Source organism: Sorghum bicolor, chromosome 9 (genome assembly GCF_000003195.3).
Source record: "Sorghum bicolor cultivar BTx623 chromosome 9, Sorghum_bicolor_NCBIv3, whole genome shotgun sequence".
Classification (NCBI taxonomy): Eukaryota; Viridiplantae; Streptophyta; class Magnoliopsida; order Poales; family Poaceae; genus Sorghum; species Sorghum bicolor.
In genome coordinates this window covers 59,163,839-59,180,550 of record NC_012878.2, presented here as the reverse complement: position 1 = coordinate 59,180,550, position 16,712 = coordinate 59,163,839, and the positions used below count along the sequence as shown (strand labels likewise).

The window sequence follows — 16,712 nt, the reverse complement described above, 5'->3', positions numbered from 1 at the left end:
GTTCTGTCCTGTCTTGCTGTGCATGCTTTTTTGCACGGTCTGTCTGTATTCCAGTGGAAAGAACACACAGAGAGAAAGAAACTAGAAATGAAATGACAAGTGGAGCAGACAACATTGGTGAGAAAAGTATCATTAGGAGTGACAATGTCATATGGTTGTGAGTGAGTCGTGACTAGTGAACTATAAGGCCTTGTTTGGATGTAGTCGGATTCACATCAATCCATATGTGTTGGTGTGGATTGGGGTGGAATTTGAATTAAATTACACCCTAATCCACACCAACACACATAGATTGAAATAAATCCGACAACATCCAAACAAGACCTAACTGGTGAAGGGTCGGCATCATATGATTCATATCCATCCATCGCCGCGCCTCACCCTAGTGTCTTATGCGAAGCCTAATCTTCCCCACTAAGCAAACTAAAAGGCTTTAGCATAAAGTGACCTTGTCTTATTTGCAATGCATCAACACATGACAGGTGTATCTACCAAGTTTTCTTCTATATAAAGTTCACCAGCCAAGTTGCTGTTTAGCCGTAGCCATCATGGTTTAGGAACATCCGGTTCCACCACAAATTAGTGCCGGCTTAAGTGTAGCTTGATTGGTGTTAGCAAGAGTGCCAGTACAATTAACATGCACATGATAGAAAGTACTCTCTCTCTCTCTCTACGATGTTTTAGGATTAAAATTTTGTCTTAGAAAACGTATTGCTTTAGCTCTTGAAACTAGATTGGGCCCATATCAACCTGATATATAAGTATGCATGCCTCCACTCAATCTTTTTAGCGACTTAGGCGTTGTTTAGTTCCCAAAAATTTTGCAAAATTTTTCAGATTTCCTGTCACATCGAATCTTTAGACGTATGCATGGAGTATTAAATATAGATGAAAATTAAAACTAATTGCACAGTTTGGTCGAATTTGACGAGACGAATCTTTTGAGCCTAGTTAGTCCATGATTGGACAATATTTGTCAAATACAAACGAAAGTGCTACTATACCTATTTTGCAAAAAAATTTGGAAGTAAACAAGGCCTTATATTTCTTAATTAGCAAGAGTCACTCAATGAATAGGACAATTTTATTTAAGGACTAATAACCTATCCTAAAACATCGAGTTTTTTTGAAACAGATGAATTATTACATACCTGGTAGGTGGTGGCTGGATGCAACATGTTTGAGAAAATGGGACACATATATTATGGACCCTAAGTGAAACTCTTGATTTGCCCGTTCCTAGCCGTCATGAATTGTATGAATGAAACACATTGTTAATAGCTAGTGATCTAGCGATAGATGATGTGCTCGTTAACACTGGTAGTCTTATATGATAAGTTTGTCAATCTTCTAACATATTGATCCAATCTCTCTTAGACGAGCATCAAGGTATTAAATAGCATATAGCGGATTGGTAGTAGATAGCGGGCACTATTGCGCACGCTAAGTTCCAATAGAGGCATATGATAACCACATATAAATTTAAGCATATATATCTTGAATAATAGGTATAAATAAACATTTAACTATACACAACTCAAAGAACCGATGTCTCACATACTTAAATTAAGAAAAAAAAACATAGTGTTCCACAACTTATATAAGTTATTATATATCAGAGTTTATAAAAAATAGATTATGAGAGTCATAAATAATTTATAAGACCAGCATTGTTAAAAAAGTAGCATATAAGACATCTGTTATCTTAGGTGAACTAAAATTATTTATTTGTTGCATACCATACCATACTATTGCGGGCGCTACGAAGAATTGTGAAGTGCTACATATAGCGGTCCGCTAACTTAAATAGCAGCCGCTAAATTTCACCTTAGGTCTTGTTTGGATGTTGTCGTATTCACTTCAATCTATGTGCATGTTGGTGTGGATTAGGGTGGAATTTAGTTCAAATTCCACTCCAATCTACCTCAACACATGTGGATTGATGTGAATCCACTACATCCAAACAAAGTCTTAGCGTGCAAAGGTGTGTTCGCACATGTACGGCGGTGTTATGCATGTATGAACATATACATCTGTACATATTTCTCTCGCCGAGACGACCGAGTGCGAAGATTTGAGTGTGGGAAGCTCAAATTGATTTAGGCCCGGCCGGCTCCAAACAGTTTCAACTTCTTGCTACAGTTCATAGATGAGCATGAGTCATCGGTAAAGTAAAAAACAACTTTATCAATAGTACCATTTCATAAAAAAAAATACCTACTTGACACCATATTGAATACCGATAAAACTCCTACTAAGACCTTGTTTAGTTCCACACTTTAAAATTTTTTTACTTATCACATCATATCTTTATACACATGCATGGAGCATTAAATGTAAATAAAAACAAAATCAATTCACAGTTTGTTTATAAATCGCAAGATGAATCTTGTAAATCTAGTTAGTTCATAATAAACACTAATTATCAAATAAAATAAAAATAGTATAGTAGTCAAATAAAAAAATTCGGAGCTAAACAAGCCTTTGAGCCGTACGCCAAAATAGTTGTAGTCTAAGCAAAGCGCTTCTAGAAGCATCTTGGTTGAATTTGCTTGGCAGCTATGGCGGCACAGAACGGAACGGAACGGAATAGGGACATTAATAATACGATTTATTATTAAATTACAATCAATGGGTGTGGGTGCACGCGCACCACTAGCCAAAGAGTAGTACTCCTGATTAGGGCTGGGGCTAACCGCGTCCAGCCGCGTGTCCTTCCGGCCGTCGCACCAATCCACCATTTTTAGGTCTCCTTTGGATTGCATGCGTTGTGAACGTGTTTTTTTTTTTTTTTTGCACATAATTTGTGAACGTTTTTTTTTTGTGGAAATACTGTTGGTAGAAACGAGAAACTCAGGACTGCTACTAGATATAATGTCATGTAGAAGAAATGTTTTAGCTATATCTATTGAAAATAAAACATCTTCATTATGTCCTTTAGGATTCCTATGACCTATCAACGGCCATTCCATCAAAATTCCTCCAATCCTCTATTTTGCATCTAAAATCATAAAATATTTCTATGTTTTTCCAATTTTCATGTTTTTCTTTTCATGTATTCCAAATAAGCTCTTAGTTTGTTCCGCTCTTGGTATTTGTCAATCTCACGTGCCCCTGTGTGTGATTTTTTATTGAAACATTCGTTTCTACAATTGTTTTATTTTTCAAAAGCTACAAAATTATGCTCACAATTTCTACATATAGTACTTCTCACACAAAACCTATCACTATAATTTATTATCTTAATAACATAGTTTTGTAAACAAACATAGTCATGGTACCTTTTTAGCATGGTTTTTTTTTCTAAAAAGTTATCAAAATACCTTATATTATTATTGTTTCAAGTTATTTATAGAAATTAATATGACATAAATTCAATAAAATTTTATACTCCTAAATTTTATTGAGAAATTAATATAACACATGCACATAGAAAGGGATGGGCTAGGCCGACTAGCCAAGTAGACACAAACCTAGGTGCTTCACCGACTTGGTGACAAAGACAATTTAAGATACAAGTCCGATACTTTGTATAATCTGATTAGTCCAAAACTCTTGGCAACCGATTAGAAAACTAATGAACGACCGATCAGATCAGGTTGATCCCGGTCGGTAGAACACAACACATCTCATCGACACCCCCCTTTAAAGTGCACAAGCAAGAGATTTGGACATTTCTCGTCGGCATAAATTTGTACATCGTGTGTACTACTTTTGATGATGATATAGAAAAAAAAAACCCATCGAGTACAACCAATAAAAAACTTTATACAAGACTAAAATATATACATTACGCGACCACGTACAAAAATATATAACATAATTTACACATATACAAGTATACTTAGAATTTATTAAATGAATTTCTAAAGATTATGTATACAAATTGTACGTGGGAACAGGAGTGAAAGGGAACTGATGATGCCTAGTGACTAGTGAGTGCGTGGTCTACAAAAATTAAAGGAAGGCTCCCAGTGGGCACTAGGCCTAGACAAATTACCCGATACCCATTATTCGGATCCGGACCCGAATTACCCGAACCCGAGGTACCCGATCCTAAATTCGGATAGCGATTTTGATTACCCGAAATTATTTTGGTAATTCGGGTAATATCCCTCGGTACCCGAACTACCCGAATTACCCAAATATTTGACTATATCATTGTATTTATCATGTGTTGTTAGTTAAATATTAGAACTTATCAATTTATTAGAACATAATTATCTTTGTTTGCACAAGTGATAGTAATATATTATTCTATACAAAATGCTATTGAAATTCTATACAAATTGCTGTTGAAATGATATATAAATTGCTATTGAAATTTTGTGTAGTGTGTTGTTTTTTGAAAATTCGGGTAAATCGAGAATACCCGAACCCGAACCCGAATTATCAGATACTCGAAATTATAGATAGTGTTTTTTCAAAACTAATATCGGATACTCGAATTTTCAATTACCCGACCCGAAATTCGGGTAATCTTAGGGGGCACGGCAGTCCTGCCTTTGCTTGCACGGCCCGGCCCGGCCCGGCCCGGCCCCACTTGCCGTTCTCGTTCCTCCCCCTACAGGCTACAGCTACCCTCTTCCAACTCCCATCCGGCAGTCCTGGACATCGCATCGCATCCATCCTCTTCTTCCATTCACCAGTTGGTTTGGTTGGGGAGGAGAGGTAGTGAGGAGGACCCGACCGCCGACCTCCCGATCCATCCATCCGCCATGGACGCCTCCTACGACCGCGAGTTCTGGAACTTCAGCGACCAGCTGCGCCTGCACAACAACTTCTCCAACCTCTCCATCGCCGACTCCATCTGGTCCTCCACCACCTCGCCACCGGATCCCTCCTCCTCCTTCCCCGGCGGCAATACCAACTCCCCGGGCCTCATCGGATCCGCCAAGCTCGCCTTCGGCAACGCCACAACCACCAGCGCCGACCGCTACAACGCCAACGCCGCCGGTGCAGGTGCAGGTGTTGGTTCCAACAACGCCGCCGCTATCAGCGTGACCGACTACTACCTCAACAAGAACACCACCAACGCCAACGCCGGCAAGACCATCAGCGTGACCGACTACTACCTCAACAAGAACAACGCCAACGCCGCCGCCGGCAAGACCATGAGCGTGACCGACTACTACCTCAACAAGAACAACGCCAACGCCAACAACGACGCCGTCAAGAGCTACTTCAACAAGTCCGTCGGCAGGCCAGCCAACAACAACAACAACAACACCGTCGTCGGTGGCAAGAAGAACTCCACCGCCGCCGCCCACCACGACAAGAAGCACAAGAACTCCGGCAACGGCAACGGCGCCGGCGTCGACAAGAGGTTCAAGAGCCTTCCGGCGTCGGAGGCGCTGCCCAGGGGCGAGGCCATCGGCGGATACATCTTCGTCTGCAACAACGACACCATGGAGGAGAACCTCAAGAGGCAGCTCTTCGGTATGATTGATGATTGATTGGAATTGGATCGATTATTCCCTACATATACGTACATATTCCAGCATCGGATATATACTGAATCGAATCAAGATCAACTCCCAAGTTTTGATTTTTATTCCTCCATTCCAATTGCATCCAATCCAAATACTGAATCACTCTCTGCTGCAGGGCTGCCGTCCAGGTACAGGGATTCGGTGAGGGCCATCAGGCCGGGCCTGCCCCTCTTCCTCTACAACTACTCCACCCACCAGCTCCACGGCATCTTTGAGGTCCAAATCAATACCTACTCTTTTATTATTATTATTACTCATCATATCGATCAGATGATACACATGTACTCATCATTTCAACATCTTTAATTTCGTACTGAAAAAAAAAATCAAAAATTTCTCATCATCTATGATACGCGCGCAGGCTGCAAGCTTCGGGGGATCCAACATCGATCCAAAAGCTTGGGAGGACAAGAAGTGCCCTGGCGAGTCCCGCTTCCCTGCTCAGGTATCTAATCTGATATTATGCTAAACAATTCAACAGAGGAAGCTCAACCTTCATGATTGTTCATCCTTGACCATTTTACACGCAATACTTGCCTCGTTGTATCAGTGATGGGGGAAGAGTACTCAATCGTATTACTACATAACTAGTTTGTGTGAAATAATAAGAAAAGAAACACACACACAAAAAAGATAGGGAAGATTAGTTAATATTACCACAGAATTATTAGTTTGTGTGAAATAACAAGCAAAGAGACAAAGATAGGGAGGATTAGTTAGATTACTTGGTTCATGTGATCCTGCACATCAATCAAGCTGGCCTAATCGTCAAAAGTGCTTGCTTTAGTTGCATGCACAGAAAAGTAGTGGTGGTAGGACTGAATGCTTCTAATTGTCTAAGTCAAGGTGGTTGGCCGACCTTATCAATGGATCAAGTTGTCAAGCTTTGGTTGGGTGGATGTGGCCTTGTCAAGCTTTTGCCTTGTTGGCCTAGTCATGTCAAATATGTTTATGTCATGCACACACAAAAGCCAAACACGTACTAGTGTCAGTGCCTTGAGTCAGTCGCCCGTCTCCATCGATTTCCAATGTTGATCCGGTCTAATAATGTTTTGATTCAGTCTAGTAACATCTGATCTAATCAATCTTGACCAATAGGTGAGGGTTGCAACGCGCAAGATCTGTGATCCGCTGGAGGAGGACGCTTTCCGCCCCATCCTCCACCACTACGACGGCCCCAAATTCAGGCTGGAGCTCAGTGTCCCTGAGGTGAGCTCTTCCTGCCTGTCTCAGTGCTTACTGCTTGTGCTAGCTGAGCTGCTGTGCAAGTGCAAAGGCTAATGCACAAGATTTTCTCATGTGGTTGCATGCAGGCGCTCTCCCTCCTTGATATATTTGCGGAGAAGATTTTTGCCTGAGTTTGGATGAGTTGACAGGCAGTTAATATACATGTTACATAATATGTGCGTGTATGTATGTACGTGCTTCCTTCCAGAGGACTAGAGAGGGAAGGAATAAGAGTATAAGGCTGCATGTATAATGTTAACAATATGCTGGTTAGCAGCATCTGATTATCTATCTAGTATATAAGTTATACTGGAACTTTGCCGTTTTGTATCAGATCAGAAGCAGGCAGCAGCAGAATGCCCTTTTGTACCCAAGTTTAGGTGCGGTGATGATGGTGTTATGCCGCCTTCATCCTATTGTAACAAACTACATACATAAAAATACCATACCTTCATAAATAAATTAGAGGAGTCGGCCTCTGTTCAAATGAAGAATGCCACAGCTGATTCTCTGTCAAACTGAGACAATGAAAGATTGAGTTGAAAGATCAACAACAAAATAACCTATTAACATGCTTCGACTGTCGGCTGTATAGACGTTTGTTCAATACTTTGCCTGCGACATATACGACTACCCGTATTCCCGGACCATATGGCATGAGGTGTCATGGCCAAGCGCCATTACTATGCCACTGATAGTTTTACCATGAATGTATACCTGGTTAAACTTTTTTTTAAGGTGAACATCTACTAAACAAACCAGAGGCTGCCGATGATTACATATACGACTGGCGGATGCGCAGAAGTTTTTGGCAGTCAAAACTGCAAAGAAAATGCCCTCATCTTGCTGCGGAGCAACGACATGACCTCCCTTTCGTTGGCTTCCACAATTATAAAAACAAGAACAATTATAAAAACAACAAATATGCTGCTCACTTAGCACAATAAGTGAATTAATTTTTGACAAAGCAAAATCCTAACATAACAGAACAAGTTAGGTAGGCAAAACCCAAACAGACAGCATTGTCTTAAAATACAGATCATCCTGACTGCCTTTTTTTAAAAGTACAAAGGAGGCAAAACAAATCCTCCAGATCGCATACAGTTCCAAAAGTAACCGACGGCAGTACTCCAAACTGCCGACTCCCCTATCCTGCTCTATTATCCTCAGTTGAAGCACAGTGAGAATGCATTGCAGCATTGGCGGCTCTTCTTATGATGGCACTGGCAATCACAGCACAAGCATGTAAGGGCACATAACAAAACACGAAGATAACTGCGTAGATATATCCCTTAATCAAGACTAAGAAGCACCACTTACTGTAGGTGGAAGTGTCAATTTGCTCAGGCAATTCCTTTATGTCTACCTCAAACCTTTCTTGCACCTTTCAAAGGTTGTAAACCATTGTTAGGCCAAGTAAATAACAATGGACGAAAAGAAAGTTCAGCACATAGAGACAGACTTGGTTAAGAACATCAGAATCCGAAGCAGAGGAAACAAAGGTAATTGCAAGTCCCTTCGTGCCAAATCGACCAGCCCTTCCAACCTGCAAGGAGCATTATGAGCGCTGCTATCAGCATACACAAAATATTTGGACCTCACTAAAGTTAATAGCAGGGCACATGAATGTTACCCTGTGCAAATATGTATCAGCTGAGTCTGGCATGTCATAGTTTATCACAATGTTGACACGCTCAATGTCAATGCCCCTGCCAACTAAATCTGTAGCCACAAGAATTCTCTTGTGACCCTCCTTGAAGTTCTTATATCTGGTTAGCCTGGCAACCAAAACCATCAATTCACAAATAAGTAATGCATCAGAGTTGGAAAACACCACAAAAGTTATTTTTATACACTATAATTAATTCACTTAATAGTACAAAGAACAAAACCACAACAATACTATGCCATCAAAATTGCATAATTATTACCAAACTAGCCAACATAAGATCTTAATTAATGACAACAGATACATTATCTAAATCTAAAGAGGCACAATCAATCAGCAACCTGCGAGTGCAAGTAGCCAAGCAGCGCCTACATAAATAATAAGTACATAGTACACCAATAAAGGAAACATAGGAATTTGGATAACAAAGCCTAATGGAGGGAGCAGGTGCAACAAGCCAAGCAACACCCATAAATTAAATAATTAAACAAGTGCATAGTGCACCAATAATTTCAAAGCACATGTTGGTCACAAACAATGTTAAGTCATTGCGCACCAAATACCAGAAGAATGGAACATTAATACCAATTCAACATCATTTCCTCAGGAAAACAGACACACAACGAACTGCAGCTTTCCTCAGGCAAACACACACACACACACACATACACACACACAACAACAACAACAACTTAATATTTGGAAGCGTTTGAGCGATTACCTTTCTTCCTGGGTCATTCCAGAATGAATGCAGATTGATGGGAAGTTGCACTCACAAAGCAACTTATTCAGTTCGGCAGCTCTGCTAACACTCTTCACAAATATCACAACTTGGTTGAAATCTAGAGCATCCAAGAGATCATTCAGTTTCCGGTTCTTCTCAGCCTCGCTAAGTTTTATATAGTGCTGCAAAATGTATGATTCCAATTATTTAGATAATGCAAAAAAAAAGACATGCCATGACTCAAGAAGAGAATTCCTGTGTTACCTGTACAAGACCATGGAGGGTCAACTTTGCCTCATCATCAACATATATTTCCATCGGCTGTAAGGGAACAAATGATAGATGAAAGAAATTAGCATTCCACCGTCAATCTTGCAGTATATATACCAAAAGAATGGTATATAAACCCCTCTGTCAGTATACATGCAGCCTCCTTATAGAAGTTCAATTATGCACTGTTGGACACTAGAATATCCCCAAATTTGCTTAAGTTTTGCAACAGTGCTTCCAAATACAACTTCAGCAAAAGAATTCTTTTTCCACCAGCACAAGACAGTTGGATAACCAGCATCAGTGAAGTCCAATTAAGTGAAACCAAGTGAACATTGAGTGTGCAGCAAACTGGAGACGTCAACCAGCAACTCAAGACTGCATCTTCAAGACAGAAGGCAACCCTTTATCTGCCCCCAGTTGCCAACACATTGCCAATAATTCACCACTTGGACAGAGACCCCTCCCTCTCCACCTTCTATTGTACAGGTGTGGACAATGGAAAAGGAAAGGACACGACTGGCTTATGTACTACAAATGGAGACAGAGGAATAGAATCCTTTCACCTAGAGAGCAGACGACTAAACTACAGCTCCAATACTGGTAAATGACTAACAGCTACAGGAGGACCACCACAGGAGGAATTAAATGACGACTTTGGAAAGGAGAGCTGGAGAAGGCTGCAGGACATTACATCTTGCATAAATTTCTTGCATACAGGACGAATCTCCTTGCTGAGAGTTGCGGAAAACATCATGACTTGCTTATCATGAGGAGTCATTTTGAAGATCTCCTGAACGTCTCTCCGCATGTCTGCATCATACATGTATTTGTCAAGGACAGCATCAGGAAAAAGCCTACCAATTTATACTTTTTGTAATATACTTAAAACATGTTGACAATAGGAGAGTATTACCTAGTGATTCAAGCATCTTGTCACATTCATCAAGAATGAAGTGCCTCACATTCTTCAGGGAGAGATCCTTATCCCTGGCAAGAGCAAGTATCCTTCCAGGCGTGCCGACCACAATATGAGGGCATTCATTCTTCAACAAATCTTTATGCTTCCTGATGTGAACACCTCCATAGAAGACAGCAACTTTAACTTCAGGGAGATATTTGCTGAACCTCTCAAATTCGTGACATATCTTCAGGAAGATAAGAGGAGCAAATAATTAAAATCTGACGCAAATTCATCCAGAAAACTGATGGAAACATAAACTGCAAGTACCAACCTGGTAAGCCAGTTCCCTAGTGTGGCACAGTACAAGTGCTGCTACCTGACCCGCAACAGGGTCAATTTGTTGGAGGGATGAAAGGACAAAAACAGCAGTTTTCCCCATCCCAGATTTAGCTTGACAGATGACATCCATTCCAAGAATGGCTTGAGGGATGCACTCGTGTTGCACTGATGTGGAACCAAAAGAAATTGGAGCAGCACCCCAGTGAGTAAAAGTTTAACCTTCTGGATCCGTGTTAATGGAAAGTGTTACCATGTTCTGCTCCAAAGAAGAAAGTGTACCTGCAAACCAACAAGACAAGAATGTTACAAACTGCACGGTTTAAACGAACTATAAGCATTGAAGCCCAGCGGAGAACTAGGAAAAGCGTTACAGCAATGTGCTAGAAGTGCCTGGCACAAAATATTTGCCATTAATTTTTATAGTAAGATATTTAGTTAACAAAGCAGCTTTATGACAAGTTAAATTACATGGACATCAATGTACAAATACATCATGATTGGAGAGTCAACTGGATAACAAATATTGCATTTTCGTCTGGGAACCTTTTCAAAAGTAGTTCCTTTACTTAGGCTGCATTTATTCGTTGCAAAAACTTTTTTTTGGTTATGTAACAGCAATAATCCCACTGGAATTGGAAATATTTGTCTAACAAGACTCCACACTGCAGAGCAAAACCATAACAGCGAAAATACCAGAAGCATACAAAAACTAGAAGTATATTACTAATAAAATACAGCATGACTTACGGTATATGCCTAAGAAACTAAAGCCACAGTTTAAAGACATTTATACAGAATCCAAACTGGCTCTCCACATGTATTGAGCCTCCTAACATCAAGGCATATTTTTTATGGAAGAACTATTTACTGCTATATTTATACTGTGCAGCTTGGTTTTAGGAAGTAAACCAGTAACCATGGTATGATATACAAAGTTGACCGTCTTGTAGAACTTCAGTCGTTAATCTTATCAAAACTAAAAATTCACTGCCTCTGCAGAGAGTTTATCATCTTAAGAATTAGGGATCGTGAGTTCGCAGTCACTTGAAGAATCCAGTAGCAGGCACACAGAAGTCAACGGTGAAAAGAATAGATGGAAAGAGAAGCTTGCCTTCGGAAGGATGTTCAAAACCGCAATCCTGAATAGCACGAAGCAGCTCTGGCTTGAGCAGGAAGTCTCTGAAACCGGAACTGTGGATCCCGACGTAGCCCCTGATTTGTTATTTAGCGCAATTAACGTGTTAGCATAGTTGGGAATCAGATCGAATCCAAGTAGCAGAGAGAGAGGTTAGTGAAATCAAACAGTTGGGGGAAGAAGGCTTACTTCTTCGCGACCTCTCCAGTGGGCTTGGCGGCGGAGCCATCGACCGTCTTGTCATCGTCCTCCTCGTAGTCCAGGAGCTCCTCTTCGTAGACGTCGTTCTCCTTGGCTTCTCCCATCCTGCGCACAAGAAGCGGAACGGAAACCGTCAGCACCGCAAACCCTAGAAACCCAGATCTCGCGATTCAAACGCACCCAGCACTCGAAATTCAAACAACCGCTAAGGGGGGGGAAAGAAAAGGAGAATCTACTACTCACATGTATGGATCTGTCGAACGGAGCGCGTGAAGTAGGTGGGGGATTGGGGCGGCGACTGCACAGAAAGAATTAGGATTAGAGGTTCTGGGTTTTGGGATGGGGGAGGAGGCGACGGGCGGCGGCGGCGGACAGGATAGGGTTGGGTACCGGCTGCGGCGGGGGGCTAGGGTTTCCTCTCCACGATTCGGGGCCAACTTGAAGACGACACGGAGCACCTCGACCGAGCACGAACCATTTATTTATACTGGGAAGGGAAGTAATCCCCAAGTATACATGGGCCGCGGTCGGTTCCTAATGGGCCGTTACATGGGCTCTATAGGCCCATTGAAATACAGCCCATGACCCCTCCCTCTCCTCCTTCCCTAGTACAGTCCCTACGAGGGGAGTAGTAGTGTACTCCAGTGGAGAAGAAGAGTAGTAGAGAGAGACAAGCACTCTCTTCTCCCCTTCTTCCCCAACCCCGACTACCCCACTGCTCCGCCTCGCCTCACGCCACCACGGGGGGAGCGGAGCCCGCGGCCTGTGCCCTCCGCGCCGCCGCAGTCCCTCCCCCTGCGCAAGCGGGGAGATCAGATTGCCGGATAGGAGGAGGAGGAGGAGGAGGAGGAGGAGGGGATTGGAATTGGAGCGCCAGCGCCACCACAGATGGGGGCTCTGCCCAAGGAGGGGGCCCCGGCGGTGGATGTCTCCGTGGAGGGGACCCTGGTCTGGCTGCGCCGCCCCAATGGCTCCTGGTGGCCCAGCATCGTCATCTCGCCGCAAGACGTCCCCGAAGGCTGCCCCCCGCCGCCGCGCTGCCCCGCCACACCCATCATGCTCCTCGGCCGCCGCCCCGACGGACCAACCTATGTGTATGCTGCTTCTTGCTTCCGTACTTACTTACTGGCAACAAGATGTCACACCATGTCAGTCACTCAATCTCCTGCTCAATCCTTCCTCTTGCGCTTGCCACAGCGACTGGTGTAACCTCGACAGGTGCAAGCGCGTCAAGCCCTTCCGCTGCGGGGAGCTCGACTTCGAGCAGCGCATCACCAACGCCCTCACCCTCGCCGCCACAGGCAACAGGTCCACCTGGAGCTACAACAAGGGCAGGTACGCCCGCATGGAGGACGCCATTCTCCAGGCCCTCGACATAGAGAAGGAGCGAGCTCTCGGCTCAAAAACCAAGGCCTACCTCCATGCTGCCAGCTGCTCTCCCAGTCCCAAAACTGAAATGACCAACGGGCAAGTCAAAGATGCTACAGCAAAGGATGCTTCTCCAACCATTCAGCCGTCACCGCTGCTGTTGCCGCTCCCCCTGCCACCGCTGCCGCCCAAGCGGAAGCGCAAGACGCCCTATGACTCTGAGGACGATGCGCCCAAAGGGTCCCGCCGCATGAGGGACCTCAGGGACATCGGATCCAAGACGGTCCCCCCAATGGACTTGGTGAATGCTGCCGCAATCTCGGCTACCAAGTATGATGATCTGCCTAATGATGGACAGGTCAAAAGAATTGTGCACTCTCAGGCCACCACAAAGAGGAAGCATGCTGACACGCATCAGGACCAACCTTGTGGGATCCCCAGGAAGAAGGATAGGTCTCGCCCGCTCTCGGAGCTCTGCAATGGAGACATGTGGAATGGTTCCAGACCAAATGGCCAGAAGGCCGATGAACATTTGTTGGGTGTGGCTACATGTTCAAGCAGCTCCTCTGGCACTTCAACCTTGGATACTCCATTGGACACGAATAGCTGTCATCGCAGCGCAGCATTCAAAACAGATCAAGCAAAGGGCACAGAAATATCCTGCATGACAAGGCTACTCAGTGACGATTCCCGGCATGGGAATGATTTTGTCGAAACTCCCCCTGCTGCACAAAAAATCCTGGAATCAGGTAACCTGCTCTTCTACTTTGTATTTTCGGGTAGTGATTTCTTTGATAGCAGTACCATGTCTTCTAACAATGGCAATCATCATTTATGTTGGCTAGCTAGATGCATGAGCATTGGTGTCCGCTTGTTTATGTTTAACTTCAACAGATTGATTCTGGAAGATGCACAGCATTTCATACTTAGATAGATACACTGCTAGTTTTGTTATCTCTGTTGCTGCTACCTCCAGCCTGTTTGTTTTATTAAGGTGTCATGATGACAATATGGTGATTTTCTTATGTCCGAAATTCCACAGCTCAGAAACTCAAAAAAAAAAAAATCCACAGCTCGGTACAGAGAAATCAGGGAGACCATCAGGCCTGCCTGCAGTTGCCCTTTTTAATGTTGATTGATTGATCACCTTGATCATACTGCTCTCTGCTTATTGTAGTGTTTTTATATATTTCTCTTTTGGGAATTACAGAGGTTTTATTACTTATTTTAGAATTCCACATAAGGTTACTTATGCAACTGAATTGACTTTCTTTATGGAATGGTAGATTTATTGGTCAGTATACCAAACTGATGTTAGGTTGGATGTGATCTTAGCTTAGACGCACTGTGGTAATTTGACATATTATCTTTAGACTTCCTGGCATATGTGATGTTTTCTTCCTGTTTCTGAACCTCTAAAGGGTGCTATACTGACCAAGTGATTTTCACCAGACCATTTGCATAGATATCAACCTTCTGGATTGACAGAGAATCCTACCTGGAAATCCAATAAGCAAATTCATGACTCCCGGAAAGCTGAGAAACGTGCACGCAAAAATATTAAGATGAGAACCATAAGTTCTGTTGATCAGGAGGGCAAGAACAGGACAAGAGATTCTAATGATCGTGACCACCACAAAACAAAGATAGGGAAGCACAAAGTAGCAAGAGATGAGGTTGTCCTTTTGGAGAAAAGGCTGGAGAAGCATTCTTTGAACAAGCCTGCTGAACATGATACTAAAATGCATATTGCCGTAGTTCCTAGTGGTATGGATTGTGTTGGCGCAGTTCAGCAGCAGCACTGTCAAAGCAAGTGTGATCCTGAAGAGTCATTAGAAACCTTAAGCAACCATTCAAACTGTGAGAGTGGTTCAGTATCATCTCTAGTGTTTGAGAAGCCACTGCAGGTATTGTCGCCCGAAAAGAAACCGCTGGGTCATGAAAGATGTCATGCAGTGAAGCCAATCAAGACGCTGCATTTGAACCCCACCCTTTATGATGTGGAGTTGAGTGTGCTGGGGAGCAGCAACTCGGGACGCCGTGTGCCCCTTGTTTCTCTAATGAGTAGGTGCAATCGTAAACCTGTCGTGGGGTATCCAGTCTCCGTGGAGGTCAGTGATGATGTGTTTGACCGTCCTTTATCAAGGAAAGATGTACAGCAGCCTGCTACAAGCAGTGTGAATGGAATAGTATTGAAGAAGGATGAAACTGAGAGTTTACAATGTCTTGTGCCATCATCAGCACAGACATCCCGGCCAAAACCCAAAAGCCGCAGCAGGAGGGCATCAGAGAAGGAAGTGGACAAGTTATGGCAGCCACATACCAAAAAACCAGCTTCCTCGTCAAGAAAGATGCGGAGGCTTTCCTCTTTTGCTTCAGGCCAGAGAGACGGCGACGACAGGAAGTCGGCGGTGGGGAAAGTGGCAGGCGCAACTATTGCGTGCATCCCGCTCCGAGTTGTTTTCAGCAGGATCAACGAGGCGCTGAGCTTCTCAGTTAATGAGAATGCCCTAGCTGGGTGCGGGGCTGCTCCCCGGCTGAGGAGGAGGTGAGGAATACTTGGTAGCTAGGTGTTGCTGCATGTTCACGTGCTTTTTGTGGCCATGCCATAATAGCATTGGGAAATGCTTAGTGTGGCCTATCACTTGGAGCATGGTGATAGGTGATGTATCATGTGGTTGTGAGCCACATCACACTTCACTCACAGTAGAGAGGCAGTAGAAGGAAGGACTGTGCTGAGGCACCCCTCATCATTAAAAAAAAAACATTTGATGGTCTGTGGAGCACATGATCTGACGGTGGAAGCAAATAAATTAGTGTAGGCTGTTGATTACCCCCCTGCCTATCTTGTTTGGAAATCTGCTTCTGGTGTTGGTGATGCATTGCTGCTGTAATGTAACTACCTGTGTTGGTACAGGCCAGGCCATCCTAATTGGAATTGGAAGCATCAGCTTCTGCTTGCTCTGTCTTTCTTTGTTGTTACTGTATGTTGTGTTGCAGTGGGCTGTATGGTTTGGGCTGTGCCCAATATTCCAGAAAAAAAAATAAAATTTGCAGCCCGTAACAAGGATGGGATACCTTGAACCTTTGGAAGAGGGAGATTCTTTGCTTTTGTGAAGGGTGAAGAGAAGGCGAAAAAAGTGAAGTGGAGACTTATCAGAATTGTGGTGAGTGGCGCTTAAATTATCTTCTTTGTTATAGAAGTGTTGCGATTAGATTCGACTGCAACCATCTGCCCGATTCAGATGGATACCATTACATCCATGGTACGTATGTTGATTTGATTTGGGGACGAGCAAGTAGCGATCATTTGCCTGCGTCTAAGCAACCATGCGCAAGGTTAACGACTCATGGCAATCACTGTCACTTGAGTTTACGCAGCA

At 43.3% G+C, this 16,712-nt stretch overlaps 3 protein-coding genes across 5 annotated transcripts; 2 read left to right on the top strand and 1 right to left on the bottom strand.

Annotated features, from left to right (window-relative positions):
- LOC8065334 (B2 protein) lies at positions 4,544-7,210 on the top strand. Of its 2 annotated transcripts, XM_021447411.1 has the most exons (6): positions 4,583-4,995; positions 5,047-5,439; positions 5,608-5,708; positions 5,854-5,937; positions 6,591-6,701; positions 6,806-7,210. In XM_021447411.1, exons 1-6 carry the CDS (start codon positions 4,719-4,721, stop codon positions 6,848-6,850), a joined length of 1,011 nt encoding a protein of 336 aa, XP_021303086.1. In that variant the 5' UTR covers positions 4,583-4,718; the 3' UTR covers positions 6,851-7,210. The 2 variants fall into 2 exon arrangements, with proteins under 2 accessions (XP_002441637.1, XP_021303086.1); XM_002441592.2 differs by having other exon boundaries at positions 4,544-5,439.
- Positions 7,627-12,427, bottom strand: LOC110430204 (DEAD-box ATP-dependent RNA helicase 15-like). Of its 2 annotated transcripts, XM_021447409.1 has the most exons (13): positions 12,352-12,427; positions 12,205-12,259; positions 11,950-12,066; positions 11,737-11,837; positions 10,618-10,790; positions 10,299-10,530; positions 10,077-10,195; positions 9,377-9,433; positions 9,110-9,294; positions 8,353-8,497; positions 8,182-8,265; positions 8,040-8,103; positions 7,627-7,942 (listed from the first exon to the last, which is right to left on the bottom strand). In XM_021447409.1, coding segments are annotated over exons 2-13 (1,290 nt in total). In that variant the 5' UTR covers positions 12,207-12,259; positions 12,352-12,427; the 3' UTR covers positions 7,627-7,931. The 2 variants fall into 2 exon arrangements, with proteins under 2 accessions (XP_021303084.1, XP_021303085.1); XM_021447410.1 differs by having other exon boundaries at positions 12,205-12,411.
- Positions 12,590-16,301, top strand: LOC8065333. The gene is made up of 3 exons (XM_021446806.1): positions 12,590-13,055; positions 13,159-14,078; positions 14,782-16,301. The coding sequence occupies exons 1-3, from the start codon at positions 12,850-12,852 to the stop codon at positions 15,879-15,881; spliced, it is 2,226 nt and encodes a 741-aa protein (XP_021302481.1). The 5' UTR covers positions 12,590-12,849; the 3' UTR covers positions 15,882-16,301.

Excerpts from the sequence above, each read along its gene's own strand:
- LOC8065334 (XM_002441592.2), top strand. The coding sequence starts at position 4,719 with ATGGACGCCTCCTACGACCGCGAGTTCTGGAACTTCAGCGACCAGCTG. Across the intron at positions 5,440-5,607 it reads CCTCAAGAGGCAGCTCTTCG|GGCTGCCGTCCAGGTACAGG; the intron begins GTATGATTGATG and ends TCTCTGCTGCAG. Across the intron at positions 5,938-6,590 it reads AGTCCCGCTTCCCTGCTCAG|GTGAGGGTTGCAACGCGCAA; the intron begins GTATCTAATCTG and ends CTTGACCAATAG.
- LOC110430204 (XM_021447409.1), bottom strand. Across the intron at positions 9,434-10,076 it reads GCAAGAAATTTATGCAAGAT|CCGATGGAAATATATGTTGA; the intron begins GTAATGTCCTGC and ends GTTCCCTTACAG. Across the intron at positions 8,266-8,352 it reads CTGATACATATTTGCACAGG|GTTGGAAGGGCTGGTCGATT; the intron begins GTAACATTCATG and ends TGCTCCTTGCAG.
- LOC8065333 (XM_021446806.1), top strand. The coding sequence starts at position 12,850 with ATGGGGGCTCTGCCCAAGGAGGGGGCCCCGGCGGTGGATGTCTCCGTG. Across the intron at positions 13,056-13,158 it reads CCCGACGGACCAACCTATGT|CGACTGGTGTAACCTCGACA; the intron begins GTATGCTGCTTC and ends CGCTTGCCACAG. Across the intron at positions 14,079-14,781 it reads ACAAAAAATCCTGGAATCAG|ACCATTTGCATAGATATCAA; the intron begins GTAACCTGCTCT and ends GATTTTCACCAG.